General features: G+C 39.1%; 2 protein-coding genes across 21 annotated transcripts in view; one reads left to right on the top strand and one right to left on the bottom strand.

Annotated features, from left to right (window-relative positions):
- The window catches only part of MAGED1 (MAGE family member D1), a 91,009-nt gene that overhangs the window by 46,120 nt on the left and 20,677 nt on the right, over nucleotides 1–24,212 (top strand). For 6 of the 20 annotated variants that reach the window (XM_060408453.1, XM_042241795.1, XM_042241794.1 and 3 more), the window contains one exon: nucleotides 7,566–7,647. The exons of 9 other annotated variants lie outside the window; for them this stretch is intronic. Coding sequence is in view for 9 of the 11 variants with exons in the window: in XM_042241795.1 (XP_042097729.1) it covers nucleotides 7,566–7,647 (82 nt within the window). In the remaining 2 variants the exon portion in view is untranslated. Of the gene's footprint in view, nucleotides 1–7,565; nucleotides 7,648–23,708; nucleotides 23,784–24,212 lie in introns of all 20 variants that reach the window. 5 more of the 20 variants (XM_042241797.1, XM_060408452.1, XM_042241796.1 and 2 more) reach the window with 1 other exon arrangement.
- On the bottom strand, nucleotides 17,885–20,802 carry LOC114111483 (N-alpha-acetyltransferase 50). The gene has a single exon (XM_027963255.3). The coding sequence runs from the start codon at nucleotides 20,560–20,562 to the stop codon at nucleotides 20,053–20,055; it is 510 nt and encodes a 169-aa protein (XP_027819056.1). The 5' UTR covers nucleotides 20,563–20,802; the 3' UTR covers nucleotides 17,885–20,052.

Here is a 24,212-nt window from a genome sequence, read left to right as displayed (position 1 = left end):
GAATACAGAATGAAGCAGGGCAAAGGCTAACAGAGTTTTGCCCAGAGAACGCACTGGTCATAGCAAACACTGTCTTCCAACAACACAAGAGAAGACTCTATACGTGGACATCACCAGATGGTCACGACTGAAATCAGGTTGATTATATTCTTTGCAGCCAAAGATGGAGAAGCTCTATACATCAGCAAAAACAAGACCGGGAGCTGACTGTGGCTCAGATCATGAACACCTTATTGTCAAATTCAGACTTAAATTGAAGAAAGTAGGGAAAACCACTAGACCATTCAGGTATACCCTAAATCAAATCCCTTATGATTATACAGTGGAAGTGAGAAATAGATTTAAGGGACTAGATCTGATAGAGTGACTGATGAACTATAGAATGAGGTTCGTGACATTGTACAGGAGACAGGGATCAAAGAAGTGCAAAAAAGCAAAATGGCTGTCTGGGGAAGCCTTACAAATAGCTGTGAAGAGAAGCGAAAAGCCAAGGAGAAAAGGAAAGATATCAGCATCTGAATGCAGAGTTCCAAAGAATAGCAAAAAGAGATGAAAGCCTTCTTCAGCGATCAATACAAAGAAATAGAGGAAAACAACAGAATGGGAAAGACTAGAGATCTCTTCAAGAAAAGTAGAGATACCAAGGGAACATTTCATGCAAAGATGGGCTCGAGAAACAACAGAAATTGTATGGACCTAACAGAAGCAGAAGATATTAAGAAGAGGTGGCAACAGTACACAGAGGAACTGTACAAAAAAGATCTTCACGACCAAGATAATCACGATGGTGTGATCACTTACCTAAAGCCAGACATCCTGGAATGTGAAGTCAAGTGGGCCTTAGAAAGCATCACTACGAACAAAGCTAGTGGAGGTGATGGAATTCCAGTGGAGCTATTTCAAATCCTGGAAGATGATGCTGTGAAAGTGCTCACTCAATATGCCAGCAAATTTGGAAAACTCAACAGTGGCCACAGGACTGGAAAAGGTCAGTTTTCACTGCAATCCCAAAGAAAGGCAATGCCAAAGAATGCTTAAACTACCACACAATTGCACTCATCTCACATGCTAGTAAAGTAATGCTCAAAATTCTCCAAGCCACGCTTCAGCAATGCATGAACTGTGAACTTCCAGATGTCCAAGCTGGTTTTAGAAAAGGCAGAGGAACAGAGATCAAATTGCCAACATCCACTGGATCATGGAAAAGCAAGAGAGTTCCAGAAAAACATGTATTTCTGCTTTATTGACTATACCAAAGCCTTTGACTGTGTGGATCACAATAAACTGGAAAATTCTGAAAGAGATGGGAATACCAGACCACCTAACCTGCCTCTTGAGAAACCTATCTGCAGGTCAGGAAGCAACAGTTAGAACTGGACATGGAACAGACTGGTTCCAAATAGGAAAAGGAGTATGTCAAGGCTGTATATTGTCACCCTCCTTATTTAACTTATATGCAGAGTACATCATGAGAAACTCTGGGCTGGAAGAAACACAGCTGGAATCAAGATTGCCGGGAGAAATATCAATAACCTCAGAAATGCAGATGTCACCAGCCTTATCGCAGGAAGTAAAGAGGAACTAAAAAGCCTCTTGATGAAAGTGAAAGAGGAGAGCGAAAAAGTTGGCTTAAAGCTCAACATTCAGAAAATGAAGATCATGGCATCCGGTCCCATCACTTCATGGCAAATAGATGGGGAAACAGTGTCAGACTTTATTTTTGGGGCTCCAGAATCACTGCAGATGGTGATTGCAGCCATGAAATTAAAAGACGCTTACTCCTTGGAAGGAAAGTTATGACCAACCTAGATAGCATATTCAAAATCAGAGACATTACTTTGCCAACAAAGGTCTGTCTAGTCATGGCCATGGTTTTTCCAGTAGTCGTGTATGGATGTGAGAGTTGGACTGTGAAGAAAGCTGAGTGCTGAAGAATTGATGCTTTTGAACTGTGGTTTTGGAAAAGACTCTTGAGAGTCCCTTGGACTGCAAGGAGATCCAAACAGTCCATTCTAAAGGAGATCAGTCCTGGGTGTTCTTTGGAAGGAATGATGTTAAAGCTGAAGCTCCAGTACTTTGGCCACCTCATGTGAAGAGTTGACCCATTGGAAAAGACTCTGATGTTGGGAGGGATTGGGGGCAGGAGGAGAAGGGGACGACAGAGGATGAGATGGTTGGATGGCATCACCGACTTGATGGACATCAGTTTGAGTGAACCACGGGAGTTGGTGATGCAGAGGGAGGTCTGGCATGCTGCAGTTCATACGCAAAGAGTCGAACAGGACTGAGTGACTGAACTGACTTGAGTGAACTGATGAACTTTGAGGTCTATGTATCTTTTTGAATGAATGTTTGTTTCCATTTTCTTTGAATATGTACACAGGAGTAGAGTTGCTGAATCACGTGGTAGTTCTTAGGTTTAGTGTTTTTGAGGAGCTTCCATAGTGTTTTCCATAGTGACTGTACCAATATACATTCCCACCAACAGTGTGAGAAGCTTCCCTTTTCTCTGCATCCTCACCAACATTTGTTACTTGTGTTCTTTTTGATGATAGCCGTTCTGACAGGTGTGAGGTGATAGACCTCATTGTGGTATCTCATTATGGTTTTGATTTGCATTTCTCTGGTGATTAGCAGTGCTGAACATATTTTCATGTGCCTGTTGGCCACCTGTATGTCTTCGTTGGAAGAATGTCTGTTCAGGTCTTCAGCCGATTTTTTATTGAGTTGTTTGTTTTTGATACTGAATTGTATGAGCGTTTTATATTTTGGATATTGACCTCTTGTTGGTCGAGTCATTTGCAAATATTTTCTCTGGTTCTGTAGGTTTTCTTTTGGTTTCATTTATGGTTTCCTTTGCTGTGCCGAAGCTTTTAAGTTAATTAGGTCCTATTTGTTTATTATTGCTTTTTCTTTTTTCTTTAGGAGACAGATCCAAGAAAACATTGTTATGATTTATATCAAAGAATGTTCTATGTTCTCTTCCAGGATTTTTTTGGTTTCAGGTCTTACCTTTAGGTTTTTAATCCATTTTGAGTTTACTTTTGTCTAAATGGCAACCCACTCCAGTACTCTTGCCTGGAAAATCCCATGGATAGAGGAGCATGGTAGGCTACAGTCCATGGCATCGCAAAGAGTCGGACACGACTGAGCAACTTCCTTTTTCCTTATGGTGTGAAAAAAATGTTCTATCTCATTATTTTACATGTGGGTGTTTATTCTGGTCTCTTTTGTCATAGATTAATTGATCATAGATGCTTGGGTTTGTTTCTGGGCTTTCTGTCTGTTCCATTGATCTGTGCCAGTACCATAGTGTTTTGATTACTATAGATTTGTAGTATATTCTGAAGGCTTGGAGGATGATCCCTCCAGTACTCTTTTTTCCTAAATATTTGACAGTTTGGGGTCTTTTGTGGTTCCATGTGAAATTTAGGATTGTTTGTTCCAGTAGTATGAAATATGTCATGGGTATTTTGATAGGAATTGCATTAAATCTTTAAATTGCTTTGGATAGAATGGCCATTTCAACAGATTAATTTTTCTGATCCAAAAGCATGGAATATCTTTCCCTTTTTTGGTATTATCTCCAATTTCTTTCATCAGTGTATCATAGTTTTTACTTTTTTACATAATTAATATTTATACAATTTTCACACAACAGTAGAATACAAATTATTTTCAAGTTCCCATATACTATAAGTTAGGAGACACTGGAGCATATCCAGGGACATAAAACAAGGTGCAAAAGTTTCATGGTCTAAATGTTTTGAAGTCCTACAGAGTCTGTGCCCTTATCACTGTGGAATTATTTTAGAAACCAATATCAAAAGATATTTGAAAGTAGTCCACATATTTTCAAGTGCAGTGTGACATTTACCAACAGAGATCTTTGACCTAGCCACTGAAAGCCTCAATAAAATTAGAAGACTGAGAACACACAGAGGGTGATTGCAGAGAGGAAATCATTTAAATGAGAAATTAATATCAGAGATTTTTTGAAAACCTCATGTATTTTGAAATTAAAGGTCCACTTTTAAATGATGGGTGTGAAGAAGCCATAACAAGGAAAATTAGAAAATACTTCTAACAGAATAAAACTGAAGAGAGAATTTACCAGAATTTGTTGCAGGCAGCTGAAGGCGCTCAATGCAACTAAATACAGTGTGGTATCCTGGAATGAGGTATGAATGAAAATCGTGGACACTAGCATAAAATTTTGTGAAGTTTGAACAAAATCTGCACTTTAGTTAATAGTGTGGTATCACATGTTAATTTTCTGTTTTTTTTTTAAACAATATAGTATTTCTTTATATTCTTAGAATTGAGTTAGAAATTTCAAGCCTCATAAACAATTTTTTTAAATCACTAAGGTAATAAACTTTCTAGACTTTGAGCCGTAATACTAGATGCCAAAGTACATGGAACTATATCAAAGGTTTGAGTGAATATATACAGATTTAGCATTCTATTCATATTAATTCAAACTTTTTAGCTAGGCAGAAATTAACGAGTTTTCTAAAATATATATTATGCATGCTATTTATATATATATATGTATACAAAAGCTTTTCTACTATGCTTAAAAAGGGCTTGAGAAGCAACTTCTGTAGCTCAATTCCAGAAAAATAAACGATCCAATCAAAACATGGGCCAAAGAACTATACAGACATTTCTCCAAAGAAGACATACAGATGGCTAACAAACACATGAAAAGATGCTCAACATCACTCATGATCAGAGAAATTCAAATCAAAACCACAATGAGGTACCATCTCACGCCAGTCAGAATGGCTATTATCAAAAAATCTACAAACAATAAATGCTGGAGAGGGTGTGGAGAAAAGGGAACCCTCTTACACTGTTGGTAGGAATGCAAACTAGTACAGCCACTCTGGAGAACAGTGTGGAGATTCCTTAAAAAACTGGAAATAGAACTGCCGTTTGACCCAGCAGTCCCACTGCTCGGCATACACACTGAGGAAACCAGAATTGAAAGAGACACATGTACCCCAATGTTCATCACAGCACTGTTTACAATAGCTAGGACATGGAAGCAACCTAGATGTCTTATCGGCAGATGAATGGATGAGCAAGCGGTGGTACATATATGCAATGGAGTATTACTCAGCCATTAAAAAGAATACATTTGAATCAGTTCTAAGGAGGTGGATGAAACTGGAGCCTATCATACAGAGTGAAGTAAGTCAAAAAGAAAAATACCAATACAGCATATTAACACATATATATGGAATTTAGAAAGATGGTAATTATGACCCTATATGCAAGACAGCAAAAGAGACACAGATGTAAAGAACAGACTTTTGGACTCTGTGGGAGAAGGCGAGGGTGGGATGATTTGGGAGAATAGCATTGAAACATGTATTATCATGTATGAAATAGATTGCCAGTCCAGGTTTGATGCATGAGACAGGGTGCTTAGGGCTGGTGCACTGGGATGACCCTGAGGGATTGGATGGGGAGGGAGGTGGGAGAGGGGTTTAGGATGAGGAACACATGTACACCCATGGCTGATTCATGTAATTGTATGGCAAAAACCACCACAATATTGTAATTATCCTCCAATTTAAATAAATAATTTTTTTAAAAAAAGGGCTTGAGAACAACAAAGAGATGGATCAATGGGTAAACATAAACTAAGTGAAATGGGAGCACTGAATATGAAATTGGAAAAAGTTAAAAAATTAGAAGTAAAAGATCATCATATAGACTAATTGTTTTTAAACATGGCTGCTCATTAAAAACACATTTGGAGCTTTGGAGAAAAAAGCAATACCTGGGCATTTGTATTTTTCAGAAAATTCCAAGATAATTTTGATATACAGCTGGAATTTAAAAAGTGGTTATGGGCTTTTCTATTAAATGGTGGTTTAAGTGATATAGAATTACATTATTTTCTGTTGACCAATCACAATACAATGGTATTTAGCAAATAATAGTTACATAATTACAATAGTAAAAGATATTTACCAATTTTCACATTCAATAGCCAGACAAAAAGTAAAAGATAATTACAATTGCAAGCCATAATGGAAATATGATTAAACTAACGTCCCATGGACAGAGGAGCCTGGCAGGCTACAGTCCATAGGATCACACAAAGTCAGTCACTACTGAAGCAACTTAGCATGCATGAATATAAAATAATTTTATACAATTTGTTGGGTTAAGTAAAATGATGTTATAAGTTAAGTACATACATGCACCTGTTTTCATCTACTAGCCTTTGTCTTTTGGTTCATGCATTTAATCCATGTACATTTAAGGTAATTTTCTATATGCATGATCCTATTACCACTTTATTTTGGGTTTCTTTTGTGTTGGTCTTTTCCTTCTCTTGTGTTTCCTGCCTAGAGAAGTTCCTTTAGCATTTGTTGTAAAGCTGGTTTGATGATGCTGAATTCTCTTAACTTTTGCTTGTCTGGAAAGCTTTTGATTTCTCTGTCAAATCTGAAGGAGAGTCTTGCTGGGTATAGTATTCTTGGTTGTAGGTTCTTCCCTTTCATCACTTTAAATATATCATGCCATTCCTTTCTGTATAGTTTCTGTTGAGAAATCAGCTGATAACCTTATAGAAGTTTCCTTGTAGGTTATTTGTTATTTTTCCCTTGTTGCTTTTAGTGTTTAATTTTTGTCTTTGCTTTTCATTAGTTTGATTACTACATGTTTTGGTGTGTTCTCCTTGGATTTATCCTGTCTGACACTCTGTGCCTCCTGGACTTGGTTGACCATTTCCTTTCCCACGTTAAGGAAATTTTCAGCTATTATCTCTTCAAATATTTTCTCGAGTCCTTTCTCTCTTTCTTTTTCTTCTGGGACCCTTAAAATGTGTTGTTGGTATAATAATGTTGTACCAGAGGTTTCTTAGGCTGTCTTCACTTTCTTTGATTCTTTTTTCTATATTCTGTTCTTCAGCAGTGATTTCTACCATTATGTCTTCCAGGCTGTGATTTCCACCATTCTGTCTTCCAGGTCACTTATCCATTCTTCTGCCTCAGTTACTCTGCTATTGATTCCTTCTGGTGTGTTGCTCATCTTTGTTTGCTTGTGCTTTAGTATTTCTAGATCTTTGGTAAACATTTCTTGGCGTTTTCTGCATTCTTTTTCCAAGATCCTGGATCATCTTCACTATCATTATTCTGAAACATTTTTCTGGAAGGTTGCCTCTCTCCACTTCATTTAGTTGTTTTTCTGGGGCTTTATTTTGTCCCTTGAGCTGGGAGATAACCCTCTGCTTTTTCATGCTGATTAGCTTTCTTTGATGTGGTTTTAATTCTAACAGCTGCAGGAATATAGTTCTTGCTTCTTCTGTCTGCCTTCTGGTGGATGAGGCTAAGATTCTTTTGTAAGCTTCTTAATGGAAGGGACTGGCAGTGGGAAAAACTGGGTCTTGCTCTGATGGCATGCTCAGTAAAACTTTAATCCAATTATTTGATGATGGATTTTGTTAGTTGTTTGGCTTGAGGTGACCTAGCCCTGGGTCTAGGGCTCTATGGTTGGGTTAATGGTGACCTCCAAGAGGGATTACACCAAGGGATACCTTCTAGGACTGCTGCTGCTGGTTTTCCCATCTCCACAGTGAGCCGCTACTGACCTATGCTTCCACAGAAGACCCTCCAACACTAGCAGGTAAGTCTGGTTCAGTCCCCTATGGGGTCATTGCTCCTTTCCCTTGGGTCTTGGTGCACACAAGAATTTGTTTGTGCCCTCCAAGAGTGGAGTCTCTTGTTCTCCCAATCCTGTGGAAGTCCTGTAATCAAATCTCACTGGCCTTCAAAGTCACATTCCCTGGGAATTCCCAGCCCCTTTTCTGGATCTCCAGTCTGGGAAGCCTGACTTGGGGCTCAGAGCTTTCACAACAGTGGGACAACTACTTTGGTATTGTTATTCTCTAGTTTGTGGGTTGCCCACCTGGTGGGTATAGAATTTGATGAAATCATGATTGTGCCCCTCCTACCATCTTGTTGAGGCTTCTCCTTTGTCTTTGGATGTGGGGTATCTTTTTGGTGGGTTCCATTGTCTTCTCATCAATGGTTGTTCAACAGCTAGTTGAGATTTTGGTGCTTTCACAGAAGATAGGGACACATCCTTCTACTCCACCATCTCAAACCCATAATGTTTTATAGTTTATAGTATGGGTCTTGGCTTCCCTGATGGCTCAGATGGTAAAGTGTCTACCTGCAATGCGGAAGACCTAGGTTCGATCCCTGGGTCAGGAAGATCTGCTGGAGAAGGAAATGGCAACCCACTCCAGTACTCTTGCCTGGAATATCCCATGGATGGAGGAGCCTGGTAAGCTACAGTCCATGGGGTTGCAAAGAGTCAGAAATGGAAATGTTTTATAGTTTATAATATAGGTCTTTCACTTTCATAGTTAGGTTTATTCCTAGGTATTTTACTCATTTCAGGGCTCATCAATGACTGTCATTTTATTATATAATTGGAATTTTTTTAAGCTTTGAGCTTCAGAAACGTTTTGGTATATGTGCTGTGCTTGACTTTCCTTAGGTATTCTTTTTACTCTTCAGTTAGGTTTTCACATATCTTGTTCAGCAGTTCTGTTTTATTTTTCTTTGTTTGCTGAGACATATTTTATATGTGTATTTGTTTTTATGATCACTGTTGCCTCCAATGTAGGCTGTAGAGGGTATATTTAGGTCAGTACCACTAGAGCACCCAACGATGTACAAGTATGAAAAGTGTTCCTATGCAAAAGAGATCACATGTAAAGTCCAGTCTGCTTTATTTCCAAAGAACAGTTCTTTACAACACAAATTGTCCTAGGGCAAAAACTGTGAAAATTCCATTATTTGGCCCTACTTACCTTGGATACAAATTGTACTCTGTAATGGTGTTATTTCAGTAATAGTAGACAAACACAGTACTTAAGTTTGTATACAAGGGCTTGAAAGCTAACACAAAGCTAGCTAGCAAAAGGGAAAAAAAATAGCCAAAATGACTGTTAGATCTGAATTTCCAGAGAACTTGTTAACAAGAACATCCTATCAGAGTAAATTCTAGTTGTTTATTAAAAGGTTTTTTTTATGCCTTAAGAAATGATTCACTGATGTACAATCTGTCTTACTTTAAAAAGGCTTCCATGCATTTAGATGAACATGTAACTTCCTTTCTAATATTTCACATAAAGTTTTGTCATCCTATCCCAAGAAAGAGTTATTTTGATTATGCTCTAGTAAGACTTATCAGTGTGGCCAGGAAGATAAATCCGATTGGTGCTTAGTCCCCACCATCCTGATTAATTAAGTAGCACCTACTATACTATAGTATCTCTATCCCTTAAGAGTTTGAACTCCTTAATCCAGGGCAATTGGGAGTCTAGTGGTGGTGGACATAAAGTTTCATGTTTAGATTTAATCTTCAGTTCAGTTCAGTCGCTCAGTCATGTACAACTCTTTGTGACCTCATGGACCGCAGCACGACAGGCCTCCCTGCCCATCACCAACTCCCAGAGTCCACCCAAACCCATGTCCATTGAGTCGGTGATGCTATCCAACCATCTCATCCTCTGTCGTCCCCTTCTGCTGCTGCCCTCAATCCTTCCCAGCATCAGGGTCTTTTCAAATAAGTCAGCTCTTCGCATCAGGTGGCCAAAGTATTGGAGTTTCAGCTTCAACATCAGTCCTTCCAATGAACACCCAGGACTGATCTCCTTTAGGATGGACTGGTTGGATCTCCTTGGATCTTTCTTTATAGTCCAACTCTCACATCCATATATGACCACTGGATAAACCATAGCCTTGACTAGATGGACCTTTAATTGCTGCCAAATAATTTGTCTTAAGTGCTAATCAAAAACAAATTGCACCTAGAAACTTGTTTATGTTAAAATATGGATAAAGCCAGTAAAGAGAATTTACGTGATCTCAGTGGTCTGCATCATGAAGGAACTGTAAGGGATCAGTACATGGCATCCAGTCCCATCACTTCGTGGAAGATAGATGGAGAAACAGTGACAACAGTGTCAGACTTTATTTTGGGGGGCTCCAAAATCACTGAGGATGGTGACTGCAGCCATGAAATTAAAAGATGCTTACTCCTTGGAAGGAAAGTCTTGACCAACCTAGACAGCATATTAAAAAGCAGAGACATCACTTTGCCAACAAAGGCCCATCTAGTCAAAGCTATGATCTCTCCAGTAGTCATGTATGGATGTGAGACTTGGACTATAAAGAAAGCTGAGCGCTGAAGAATTGATGCTTTTGAACTGTGGTGTTAGAGAAGACTCTTGAGAGTCCCTTGGACTGCAAGGAGATCCAGCCAGTCCATCCTAAAGGAAATCAGTCCTGGATATTCACTGGAAGGACTGATGTTGAAGCTGAGACTCCAATACTTTGGCCACCTGATGCGAAGAGCTGATTCATTTGAAAAGACCCTGATGCTGGGAAAGATTGAAGGCAGGAGGAGAGGGGGATGATAGAGGATGAGATGGTTGGATGGTATCACCAACTTGATGGACATGAGTTTGAGTAAACTCTGTGAATTGGTGATGGACAGGGAGGCCTGGCGTGCTGCAGCTGTGGAGTCACAAAGAGTTGGACATGACTGAGTGACTGAACTGAACTGAACTGAAGTAAATAACACTGGTATTCCTTGCCCAGGTTTAGAATCAATTGAAATATAAATGTAAGAATCAGATAGATGGAGATCAAAACATTATCTTCATTACTCATAAAGCTGCTTGGAGAAGATGGTTTTAGTGTGAACTTCCAATTAGTGTGGACCCCAGAGTTAGGCAGACTTAGACAACTGCAAAGCCATAGGACTCCAGGCCAAAAGTAATTCCCTTCTTGCATGGCAAGGAGCCAGTCAGAATGCATGTTCACTGTAGAGACACAGGTTACTGAAAGGGAAGCAGAGAACAAGGGCCGGAGCCAAATCTACTCAGATATTTCTCCTAAACATACTAGGCATATAACTCATTTCTTCTCCCATGGGCAGAAGAGCAGGAGTGTTAGTGTAGTTGAAGTTCTTCCACATGGAAATATGAGAAGTAAAGATTAAGTGTCCCATCTAACATAGCTCAGTGATATATTCAGTATTGCCATTTATCTTCAGTACCAAAAATATCACAATTTTGCTTTTAGGTTCACACAAAAAATCTATTGGGATATTTTGGGAAGACTAAAGTATAGTGCAAATAATTGCATAGTATCATGTTAAAGTCATATCAATGGAACATTTCAAAACTTCATCTAAATGCAGTAACAAAACATGAAGAAATGCTTCTTAAAGACAAATGTACTGAAAGAAATCCATTCACAACTATCAAGTGGGAACTCTAAATATTGTAACTTTTGAGCAAGATATGTTCTTCTAGTTACTAAAGCTCTGAAATGAGGCTTCAAGTAAGAAATTTCCATATTATACTTGCATTCATGTAATATCCTCATATTGGGAGAGTTGTGGTATGGGGGCAGGAGAGAAGAGAAAGGAAGGGGAAAAAAGAAATGAGAAAAATTGCAGTGGATTGGCACCATGTATAAAATTGTGGATGATCTGAGCTATGTATTTGATGCAGAAATGGGAAGAGTATGGACAGTGGGATAGTGTGGTGGTGAAGTGCCAGGGTTTGTGTGATCGTGGTGGCAGTGGGAACAGTGTGAATAATAGTGGAGGATGGTATGAAATCACTGGAAATGAAGTTGGGCAATGTGAATGATAGTGACAGGACAAGATCAGAATGTATGTGATAATGATAGTTAGGGACACAGTGTATGTCATACTGTGGAAGATGAAAACTGTGCATGTGAATGGATGTGTAAAAGAGTAGGGTGGGAGAGACAATAGTGAAAAAGGATATGAAGTTAATGAGACACTGGGATCTTTGTGTGTTTGAAAATTGTGGATGGGGCATTTCAAGCAATAATAAGAGGATGTAGACAGTGGATGGAATGGGGAAAATGTAGTGTGATGGTAGAAGATAGGTACATGGTGGAAGTGATAGGGTTAGGACATTTGTGTGCTTGTATGTGATGCTGTGGGCAATGAGAAGTGTTACCAATTTGTGGGGGCGGATAGGTACAGTGAGCATGCCTGACAGTGGAGAATGATAACATGATCATTTGGAGCATGGAAATCATCAGTGGGGTTGTTGATTAAAGTGTATGTTGGGAAAATGCAGTTTCTGACTGTCAGTGAGGAATGGCACAAATATGTGTGTGAGGATGGAGGTAATGTGGATATTAATTGTGAGTGTGTATCATATGGAGATGACATGAGCATGTGGGAAAGGAGTTTTGGAGGATGATGGAGGTTTTATAGTGGGGATGTGGACTGTATGTGTGATAGTGGCTGTGGATAGGCACTGTGTGATAGTGTAGGGATTGAGTAATGGTAGATGTGACTGTGAGTGATGCAGATGGTGTGTGTGATAATGTAAGTTGATTAGAGATAGTTGTATTTGACAGTGGGTATTGTGATACTGTATGGACTCTTGTGTGTATAATAATACAGGATAGAACAATGTACGTGCAGAAATAGGAGTAATAATGACAGTTGTGTGTTAGTGTGAGAGTTTAGAGAATTGGGATGGTATATGGAGATCATAAATTACAGTCATTATCATATAAGTCATAGAAGAAATCATGTATGAATGAGATAGTATGCTAAAGACTGTGTATATTTGTCAGAGAGAGAGATTTCATGTTTTGTGATAGGTATGTGAAATTGCATTTGGATATGAGCAGCAGTGATCTGAAAAATAAGTTGCTTATAGGGGATAGCTTTATCATACCCAAAACAAATCCAGTGGTATAAAGCCCAAGACTTCCATGATTTTCATCAATATCTTAGCTACCACATATTTTACTGTTTGTTGTTCCATGACCCTTACTTAGCATGTTGTTCCCATGATAATTGCCCAATGGCTGCTGCAAATCTATGTTCCAGGTAGAAAGACGAGGAAGAGGAGAAGGCAAAATATCTTGTCAGTAGAGTTATTCTCCTTTATACAAAGCTTTCCCCCAAATCCTACCCAGTGGTTTCCACCTACATCCAGTGTCCAGTGGACAGATCTGTGACACATGACCACCAGTGTCTGCAAGGTTGTCTGGGAAATATAAGTTTATCATTGGGAACATTATCACCCATAATAAAAAAAAAAAGGTTTATCTAAATAAGAAAAGAAGATGTTGGGTAGGATACAGCCAGTAGGGTATAATGAATAGATTAAAATATCAGATGTGAGAGATACAGGATTCAGGGTTCAGGGACACTATATAATTGGCATAATTTGAGATGCTGGGGATGATGTTGTGGTAGGCAAAAATAAACGTGTTTTCTCTGTCATCATTGAATTTTACTATCTTGTGAAGAAGGCAGACATTAATCACAAACCAAATTTTTGTGAAGTTGATACTGCTGTGGAGGGGAAGTACAGGGTTCTGTGAATAGGTTTAAAGAGAGGTTGATCTACTCAGGGAGGTCAAAGACAGAGGAAGTGATGATGGAGCCGAGATCTGAAGGCAGTGTCAGAGTTAACTGGATGAAGGATGATGGATGGTTGGGATGGGGGAAAAGTGTTCCCAAAAGAGGAAACAGGATAAACAAGGGCATTTGTGCACTGTTTTTTTAAAAAAAATTTTAATTTAGAATATTTGCTATTGTTATATCTTCAAGTTCACTAATCTTTTTCTAGTTAATTCCATCCAGTGTATTTTTAAATTTCAGTTATTACAGTTTTAATCACTAAACCTGTGATTTGCATCTTATTAATTATATATCATTTCTCTACTTAACATGACCATTGTTTTCTCTAGCTTTTTGGTTATATGGAACAAATATATGTTGTCTGCTAAATATAGCATCTATATAAGTTCTGCATCCGTTTGGATTGATTTTTTTTCTCTTCACGATGGGTCATGTTATTTTGTTTCCTCATATGCCTGGGTTTTTTTTTAATTGGATGCCAGACATAATGAACTTCACTTTTTGGTAAAATTTTGGTATAAATGTTTACCTTTGGGGCTATTTTTGTATTATTATACATCTTCTTGAGCTTTATTACAAGAAGCAGTTACTTTGGAGCAATTAAATCTTTTTCAAGCCATGCTTTTCAGATTGATTAGGCAGGACCGCAGCAGTGTTTGCTAAATCATCCCAGTGTACTGAGGCAAAACTCATCTGAATAACTCATGCCTCAGGAATTATGAGTTTTTCTGCTCTGAATGGTGGGAACAGGTATGATCCACAGACATGTTTGAGCTTCTGACACTTGTTCCCTCTAATACTTTCAGGTGGTTCTTTTCCTAGCCTTGTATGATTTCCTTAAATGCATTCACTAATCAGTACTCTCCTGAATATTGCAATCCTTCAAAGGTCTTTGGAGTGCTCCCTAAGTGCAGCTTTCTCCTTTTTAGTATTCTCTGAACTCCAGCCACCTTGGTCTTTCTGGTCTTATCCCTGTCACCTAATAGAATCCTCTGAGGCTTGATTGCATTCTCCCTCATTGTACCACGAACTAGAAACTCCCCCAAATTGTAAAGGTTCACCTCATTTTCCTTTATCTCTTAGGGATCACTGTAAAAATTATTTCACGTTTGATCCTGTCTTTTTAAGTGTTTGTCAGATTGAAGTGTAAAACGAGTCTCTAGCTTGCCTCTCAGGAAGCTATGTGGAGGAGACTTGTTAAAGAATTCTTTCCATTTTCGTTTCCATTTCCTTTTGCTCTTCTTTATTCTTCCTCTCCTCTCCTTTAAGCTGGTTGATTTCCTCACTGCTGCCATGCATTAGATATAAGTGATGGCTGTACTTTAAAATTAGTGTTATCAGATAAAAAGAGCCTGACCAAGAAAAAGAACTTCATTCAAAATCAAGGATTGGAGGAAGATTTTGGATCATAGGGAATGCGACCACATATTTCAAGGGTCGCTCTTCATGACTCTGAATTTAAGGAGCTTCTGAGTGTAAAGACAGGTTAAAGAGGCAGATTAATATCCCGTCAAAGGATAGATGTTTAAGCCTTGGAATAGAAACTCACAGAATTGGCTCCCAACCAGAGAGCTTCCAAGAAAGTGTTAGAGTAACTGTGCTTTAATCTCAGACACTGTCTTATATTAGGATAAATCCATACATAGGACAGTCAGCCCATGATGTAGGTCACATGATTATAGCCTCAGTCCAACTGTGGAGATCATAAGTCACCAAGAAGGTCATGATGGTGAGAAAACATGTACAAAGAGCATTGAAGAGCCTTTAACCAGACTTCAGATATTGCTAACACCAGAAAATTCATCGGCAGAAATAAGCCTTACAAATCTAATGATCATGGCTGATCTTTCAGCCAGAGTTCAGATGTTACTCAGCATCACTAGCCATTAGTTCAGTTCAGTTACTCAGTTGTGTCTGATTCTTTGAGACCCCATGGACTGCAGCATGCCAGGCTTCCCTGTCCATCACCAACTCCCAGAGATTACTCAAACTCATGTCCATCAAGTCAGTGATGCCATCCAACCACCTCATCCTCTATCGTCCCTTTATTCTGCCTTCAGTCTTTCCTAGCAGCAGGGTCTTTTGTAGTGAGTCAGTTCTTCGTATCAGGTGGCCGAAGTAGTTTCAGCTTCAGCATCAGTCCTTCCAATAAATATTCAGAACTGATTTCCTTTAGAATGGACTGGTTGGATCTCCTTGCAGTCCAACGGACTCTCAAGAGTCTTCTCCAACACCACAGTTCAAAAGCATCAATTCTCTTGAGCTCAGCTTTCTTTATGGTCGAACTCTCAAACCCATACATGACTACTGGAAAAACAATAGCTTTGACTAGATGGACTTTTGTTGGCCAAGTAATGTCTCTGCTTTTTAATATGCTGTCTAGGTTGATCATAGCTTTCCATCTAAGGAGCAAGCATCTTTTAATTTCATGGCTGCAGTCACTATCTGCAGTGATTTTTGAAGCCCCCAAAAATAGTTTCTCACTGTGTACATTGTTTCCCCATCCATTTGCCATGAAGTGATTGGACCGGATGCTGTGATCTTAGCTTTCTGAATGTTGAGCTTTAAGCCAACTTTTTCACTCTCTTCTTTCACTTTCATTAAGAGGCTCTTTAGTTCTTCTTCCCTTTCTGTGATAAGGGTGGTGTCATCTGCATATCTGAGGTTACTGATATTTCTCCTGGCAATCTTGATTCCAGCTTGTGCTTCATCTAGCCTGGAATTTCATATGATGTCCTGTCATATAAGTTGAATAAGTAGGGTGACAATATGCAGCCTTGACATATTCCTTTCCCGATTTGTAACCAGTCTGTTGTTCTATGTCCAGTTCTAACTGTTGCTTCTTGACCTGCATACAGATTTCTCAGGAGTCAGGTCAGGTGGTCTGGTATTACCATCTCTTAAAGAATTTTTCAGAGTTTGTTGTGATCCACACAGTCAAAGGCTTTGGTGTAGTCAGTAGAGCAGAAATAGATGTTTTTCTGGAACTCTTGCTTTTCCATGATCCAGCGGATGTTGGCAATTTGATCTCTGGTTCCTCTGCCTTTTCTAAAACCAGCTTGAACATCTGGAAGTTCATGGTTCATGTACTTTTGAAGCCTGGCTTGGAGAATTTTGAAGATTACTTTGCTAGCATGTGAGATGAGTGCAAGTATGTGGTAGTTTGAACATTCTTTGACATTGCCTTTCTTTGGGATTGGAATGAAAACTATCCTTTTCCAGGCCTGTGGTCACTGCTGAGTTTTCCAAATTTGCTGGCATCTTGAGTGCAGCACTTTCACAGCATCATCTTTCAGGATTTGAAATAGCTCGACTGGAATTCCATCACCTCCACTAGCTTTGTTCGTAGTGATGCTTCCTAAGGCCCACTTAATTTTGCACTCCAGGATGTCTGGCTCTAGGTGAGTGATCACACCATCATGGTTATCTGGGTCATGAAGATCTTTTTTGTATAGTTCTTCCATGTATTCTTGCCACCTCTTCTTCATATCTTCTGCTTCTGTTAGGCCCATACCATTTCTTTATTGTACCCTCTTTGCATGAAATATTCCCTTGGTATCTCTGATTTTCTTGAAGAGATCGCTAGTCTTTGCCATTCTATTGTTTTCCTCTATTTGCATTGATCATTGAGGAAGGCTTTTTTAAATCTTTCCTTGCTATTCTTTGGAACTCTGCATTGAAATAGGTATATCTTTCCTTTTCTCCTTTGCCTTTCACTTCTCTTCTTTTTTTTTTTTTTTTTACCAGAACATCACATAAGTTTATTTTCAGATGTAACAGCAATGTTAAAATCAACAAGTTTAAATCTTAACCGCACAAAGTAAACGTAGCTATTTAAGTATTTTTAAAGTTATTCCCTCCAAAAAACTGAGGGAGCTTTTCTTTTCCACCCCACATTCCACGGTTTCCCAATAGTTAGTTCTACTTTTGGAGGAGTCTGAATTGACGAGTAAACTGCTTTGGGGATATTTCAGAACTTCTTTCCTCAAATGAAAACTAATCTGGACAAATTATACATTGCATAGATTTCTCTGCAGATTCTTTTCTTTAGAACCTAAATGTTATTACCATATGATATAATTTAACCTATTTTCCCCAGAGAAAACAACTATCTTCCCTAAAAAATACGATGGTACATTTTGCGATCTTCTAGTTAATAGAATTATTTTACCTCAATGATAATTATCATATTTCAGAATTAAGCAACTCAACATGGGACATTATTTCAGTCTTTACTGACTTCTAGGCACGTGAAAGAGTGCCTAGCTTCTACCTCTTCTACATCCTCCTCCTCCATAAACGGATGGAATTATTTCATGTAAGTCTGATGTAGGACAATTCACGTTTTACAAACACAATTTAGGTTAAAGTCAGTGACTAGTGTGGAGAAAGAAACACTGAAATGATAGGGAGCCTATACACTCAATTCAAAATTTAATATTTTTTCCTCCATAAATAATATGTACTTAGTTGTCATGAGGCAGCTATTCGGTTTTCATTAACCACATTTAGGGATACATTCATAGGACTGATTAGATAGTCCAGGTGAAATGGTTATAGAAATAGAGGCAGTGTCATCTCACAAAACTCATTTATATATCAAAATCTATTTTGACATCTGAAGTTTACAAAAAGACTGAATTCTTCAAACTAATCTTGCCTTCTGTAACTCAAGCATTCTTCTCTTGGCAAGAGCAAGCTGAAGCTTATCCATGAAGGTAAAGGTGCTCAATGCTAAACTTTTCTTCTAAGCTTAGATTTGGACTGCTTAAGAAACTGATACCCAAGAAATCAGCAAGGTCTTTCTACATTTTTACTATCTTAGAACTCTATGAACTCACTCATCAACTATCTTCCTTTCCTATATTATTCTTGGCACTCAACTAAGACGGGTGAAGTCTACTGTACCTTGCATTTTCACATTCTCAAATAAGAACTTAAGATTATAAGATGTGCATAAACATTGTGTAAAATAATTCTGTCATTCAATGTATTTGAAGAGATGAAACTTGTATGCCAGAATTTACACAAGAGGACAAATGTTATCAACCAACCTTCTTTTTAAAGTCAAATGACAGAAAATCCAAGCTCTGTGCATTGTTTTAAGTCTAATGAAAACATTTCTTAGGCCACTGGTATTGGCAATGTAGAAAATTTTGAATATTGGAGATGGGATTATGGAGGAAAGCCTGAAAATTTTAGAGGTCTTCTATCTTACAGAAAGTTACTGACCAGTCAAAGCCACTCCCTAAGTGCCAGAAAATGATCTGGCATAAACCAGTCCTGTTGGTACAGGAGGTCACAGTGACATTGGTGTTATTAACACTTCTAGACTTCTACTTTTCCCAAGAACAGAAGCAATGTGTTTAATAGTTCCCCCTTCCCCAAATCCTTAAAGTCAGTATTACAGGCACAGAATGTAAGCAAATCTGGGATGTTCTCCAACAGATAAGCAATAGCACAGCTATGTTATTCTCAAAAATACTGTCTAGATATTCTTTCCTCTAAAATCAAATGCTCAGTGGCCACACTTCTAACAGTCTGCGTTAGCTGACATTAAATGCATTTATTGTGCCACAAATCCATCTAAGCTTCCGTTTAGGTGTTTTTTTATATGTCCAGGAGACAATACCTACTTCAGGTTTATTTAAGGGCACTGACCTATCAAGGACATCAACTCCGTATTTAAGGTCTGACCAACTACTGTGGGTTTACTGAAGAAAAACAACAGGAGAAAAAAAGCAGATCACAACAAACCTCTTTAGGTCAGTTAAAGGCCATATCTCTAGCTGGGATATTAAAAAAAAAATTAATCTCACCAGCCCATATGCTAAAAGATAATGCCACTAGTAACAATCAACAGCAGGAAAAACAAACCTGCTAACCACCAGCCCACTCATTAGCAAAAAGCAGTTTAACTCACATACTGAGACCAAAGTCTAATACTACCGATTCAAACTGTCCCACCCACCTTCAGCCACCAGCAAGGAAGGAAGAAATAACTGTTTAACAGAACAAAATAAGCTCAGTATTTCTTACAAGGATAACAACGGCCCAACTCCTGAGATAATACTCAGAAGGACAAAAGGTGGAGTGAAGGCAATGTATAGGGATTAGTATCCCACAAAATCTTTAAAAACCCAAAGTACCACAAACACACTAAACTTGTCTAAGAGTTAGAGAACAAGATATTGCTGCTGCTTCTTTTTGTCCTTTGAAATATACAATATTTTGTAGGCTCTGCCCTTCAATGTGAAAGCAGGACATTTGAAAAAAAATGGAAATTTGACACTCAAATTTTTGGGACCCTATATATCTCAACTGTGAAACTAAACTGATCTATACCTTCTCCTTCCTACAATCAAACCACCTCACAAAAAAAAGAAAACTAAAACAATCCAAACATGATTAATAAGTCCTTAAAAGTTTAAAACTTTTAGAGGAAAGGGAAGCAAGTTTTGAAAGGAGGAAAAGAAAGAACAAGGAAGGGTGAAAGTTTTAAAAAGAAAGGAGGGGCGGGGAATCAATGGGCCTCTCTTTTATTTGGCGACAAGCAAGTGCAGGAAAAGTTCATCTGTAGTTTGTTCAGTTGTCTGTCTTTTGCACGTCTGCGTTCTGCCCAGTAGGGACTTTAAGGTTTTTCTGCAGCACATGAGCATCTGCGGGCTCTATCCTCTTATAGTAGTTCTTCTTTGTCTCAATAATCTCAAAGCCAAACTTTCTGTAGAAGTCAATTGCAGACTCATTGCTGATCTGGACATGCAGATAGATGTTGTCAAAAGTGCCATCCTTTTCACAGATGTTTAAGACATGATTTAACATTTTAGTTCCAATTCCTAGCCTTCGGTATGGCGCCAGACAGCCTAGTGTCATGATGTAAAGCCGCTTCTGATTCTGTGAATGATCCACCCTACAGCACACTGCACCCACTGCGATATCATTGAAATAGGCAAGTTTTGCTAGTTCGCCAACCTCCAACACATCCTTGTAGAACTTGTCATTGTAGCTGACTGGAAAGATGACCTGGTTTAATCTCTTCAGCTGCTTAATATTGTGTGGTGTCACATCTCCCAGCTCGATCCGGCTACCTTTCATCTTCCCTGCCTGCTGAGGCCGTTGTTACCGCCGATATCAACGCCGTTGTCGTCGCCGCCCTGAGCTCTCCGCGCCCTCAGCTCAGGCCACTCAACCCCGCAAGCCGGCCTCCTAGCCTAAGGCAAGGAGCTGAGCGGGTGACGGAGGCCGCGAGAGTTTAGCGCGGCCCTGCGTCTCCGGAGGGGGCGGAGGTACCTCCCGCTGCCGCGCTAGTGCAGCAGCTTCTCCACACGTGCACACGGGGAACTCGCCTCCCACCCGCCGCCCCACTTCTCTTCTTTTCTCAGCTATTTGTAAGGCCTCCTCAGACAACCATTTTGCCTTTTTGCATTTATTTTTCTTGGGGATGGTTTTGATCACTGCCTGCTGTACAGGGTCATGAACCCCCATCCATAGTTCTCCAGGCACTCTGTCTATTGGATCTAATACCTTGAATCTATTTGTCACTTCTACTGTATAATCATAATGATATTGATTTCGGTCATACCTGAATGGTCTAGTGGGTTTCCCTACTTTCTTCAATATAAGTCTGAATTTGGCAATAAGGAGTTCATGATCTGAGCCACAGTCAGTCCCAGTCTTGTTTTTGCTGACTGTATAGAACTTCTCCATCTTTGGCTGCAAAGAATATAATCAATCTGATTTTGTGGTGATGTCCATGTGTAGAGTCTTCTCTTGTGTCGTTGGACCAGTAGGTTCTCTTGGCAGAACTTTGCCCTGCTTCATTTTGTACTCCAAAGCCAAACTTAGCTGTCACTCCAGGTATCTCTTGACTTCCTACTTTTGCATTATTTCCCCTATGATGAAAAGGACATCATTTTTCATGTTAGTTCTAAAAGGTCTTGAGGTCTTGATGAAGCATTCAACTTCAGCTTCTTCAGCATTACTGGCTGGGGCATAGTGGATTACTGTGATATTGAATGGCTTGCATTGGAAATGAACAGAGATCATCCTGTTGTTTTTGAGATTACACCCAAGTACTGCATTTTGGACTCTTTTGTTGACTATGAGGGCTACTCCATTTCTTCTAATGGATTCTTGGCCCACAGTAGTAGATGTAATGGTCCACTAAATTAAATTCGCCCATTCCAGTCCAGTTTAGTTCACTGATTCCTAAAATGTTGGTGTTCACTCTTGCCATCTCCTGTTTGACCCCTTCTGATATATCTTTATTCATGGACCTAACATTCCAGGTTCCTATGCAATATTGCTGTTTACAGCATCGGACTTTACTTCCTCACCAGTGACATCAACAACTGGGCATTTAAAAAAAAATTTTTTTTACTTATTATTATTTTTTACTATACAATATTGTATTGGTTTTGCCACACATCAACATGAATCCACTACAGGTGTACACGTGTACCCAATCCCGAACCCCCTCCCACCTCCCCTCCCACACCATCCCTCCAAGTCATCCCAGTGCACCAGCCTCAAGCATCCTGCACCCTGCATCGAACCTAGACTGGCGATTCATTTCTTATATGATATTTGCTTTGGCTCCATCTCTTCATTCTTTCTGGAGTTACTTCTCCACTCTTTCCCAGTAGCATATTGGGCACCTACAGACCTGGAGAGTTCATCTTTCAGTGTCGCATCTTTTTGCCTTTTCATACTGTTCATGGGGTTCTCAAGGCAAGAATACTGAAGTAGTTTGCCATTCCCTTCTCCAGTGGACCACGTTTTGTCAGAAATCTCTACCATGACCCGTCTGTCTTGGGTGTCCCTACAAGGCATGATTCATAGTTTAACTGAGTTAGACAAGGCTGAATGGATAAATGAGTTAGATAAGGATGAATGCATAAAGATGTAGTATACAAATACAAAGAAATATTAACCATAGAAACAAATGAAAATCTGCAATTAGTAACAACATAAATGGTCCTAGACAAATACTGTATGTTATCACTTATATACGGAATCTAAAAAAATAAGACAGATAAATGAATAGAGCAAAACAGAAACAGACTCTGAGATATAGAGAACAAGCTAGTGGATACGAGTGGGCAGAGGGAAGGAGAGAGTGGCAATGTAGGGGTAGGGGATGAACTACCATGTGTAAAATAAATAAACCACAAAGATATATTCTGCAGCACAGGGAAATGCAGGCATTATTTTATAATACCTTTAATAGAATATAATCTATAAATGTATTGAATAGTATTGAATAATCTATAAAAGTATTGAATCCTATAAATGTTGTATACTTTAAGTGAATATAATATTATAAGTTAACTAAATTTCGATATAAAAAAGTTACTAACTGTAGTTCAACGTATGGTGATGAGAAGCCATAGTCTTCAGGAAGAAGTCAAACCTTAGTAATCATCAGAAATTTCAACCTGGAGGGAAACTGTTGACTATCCAAAATGTAATGCAAAACTCCCCTCTCTTGATTTAAGAAAACAATTTTTTGGAGTATAGTTACTTTACAATGTTCTGTTATTTGCTGCTGTACAGCAAAGTGAATCAGCTATATGTATACATATATCCCCTCTTCTTTGGATTTCCTTCCCATTTAGGTCACCAAAGAGCAGTGGGTAGAGTTTCCTGTGCTATACAGTAGGTTCTCATTTCTTATCTATTTCATACATAGTAGTATATATATGTCATTCCCAAGATCTCCCAATTCATCACTTCCACTTTCCCTTTTGGTGTCCATACATTTGTTCTCTACATCTGGGTCTGTACTTCTGCTTGGGAAATAAGTTCATCCATACAGTTTTTCTAGATTCCACATATATGTGTTGATATATATTTGTTTTTCTCTTTTTGACTTATTTCATTCTGTATGATGGTCTCTGAGTCTGTCCACATCTCTGCAAGTGGCACAGTTTTGTTCTTTTTTATGGTTGAATAGTTTCCCAGTGTATGTATGTGCCACATCTTCTTTATCCATTCCTCTGTTGATGGACATTTAGGTTGCTTCCATGTCCTGGCTATAGTAAATAGGGCTACAGTGAACTGTCGTTGGGAATGTGGATAGGTGCAGCCACTATGGAAAACAATGGGGATGTTCCTTAAAAAACTAAAAATAGAGTTATCATATGACCCAGTAATCCCACTCCAAGGCATATATATATATATACCCAGAGAAAACCATAATTCCAAAAAATAACATGCATCCCTTCTCTTACCTCATGCAGATTCCCCCTAATCTCTGTAAGTGGTTCTTTGGATCCCTCGTCACATGGCTTTGGGCTTCTCTGGTGGCTCAGATGGTAAGGAGCCTGCCTGCAATGTGGGAGACTCTGGTTCTATCCCTGGGTTGGGAAGATCCCCTGGAGAAGGAAATGGCAACCCGCTCCAGTATTCTTGCTTGGAGAATTCCATGGACCAAGGAGCCTGGTGGGCTATTGGTCGATGGGGTCACAAAGAGTCGTACACAGCTGAGCAACTAAGACTCACATGGCTTTGGCAAGGGAGTCACATGCCCTTCCCTTCTTCAAGAGAGGGAAAGACACTACCAAGCCAAGGACTCACAGCACTGTAAATTGTTCTCTGATTCTTTCTAGTCTCTAAGTACATTTGATTTGGGCTGAAAAGGAATGGAATAAGTATCAGTAGCATGACTAGTCAGCCACCCCTGCCTAAGCCCTATAAGATTGTGTTTAGGACTCTATGGTGGCTCTTTATAAAATATGGGGATA

The sequence above is a fragment of the Ovis aries genome, chromosome X (genome assembly GCF_016772045.2).
Source record: "Ovis aries strain OAR_USU_Benz2616 breed Rambouillet chromosome X, ARS-UI_Ramb_v3.0, whole genome shotgun sequence".
Taxonomy (NCBI): Eukaryota; Metazoa; Chordata; class Mammalia; order Artiodactyla; family Bovidae; genus Ovis; species Ovis aries.
This window is presented reverse-complemented; position numbering and strand designations above follow the sequence as displayed.

Coding starts and splice junctions, on each gene's coding strand:
- LOC114111483 (XM_027963255.3), bottom strand. CDS start 20,562: ATGAAAGGTAGCCGGATCGAGCTGGGAGATGTGACACCACACAATATT.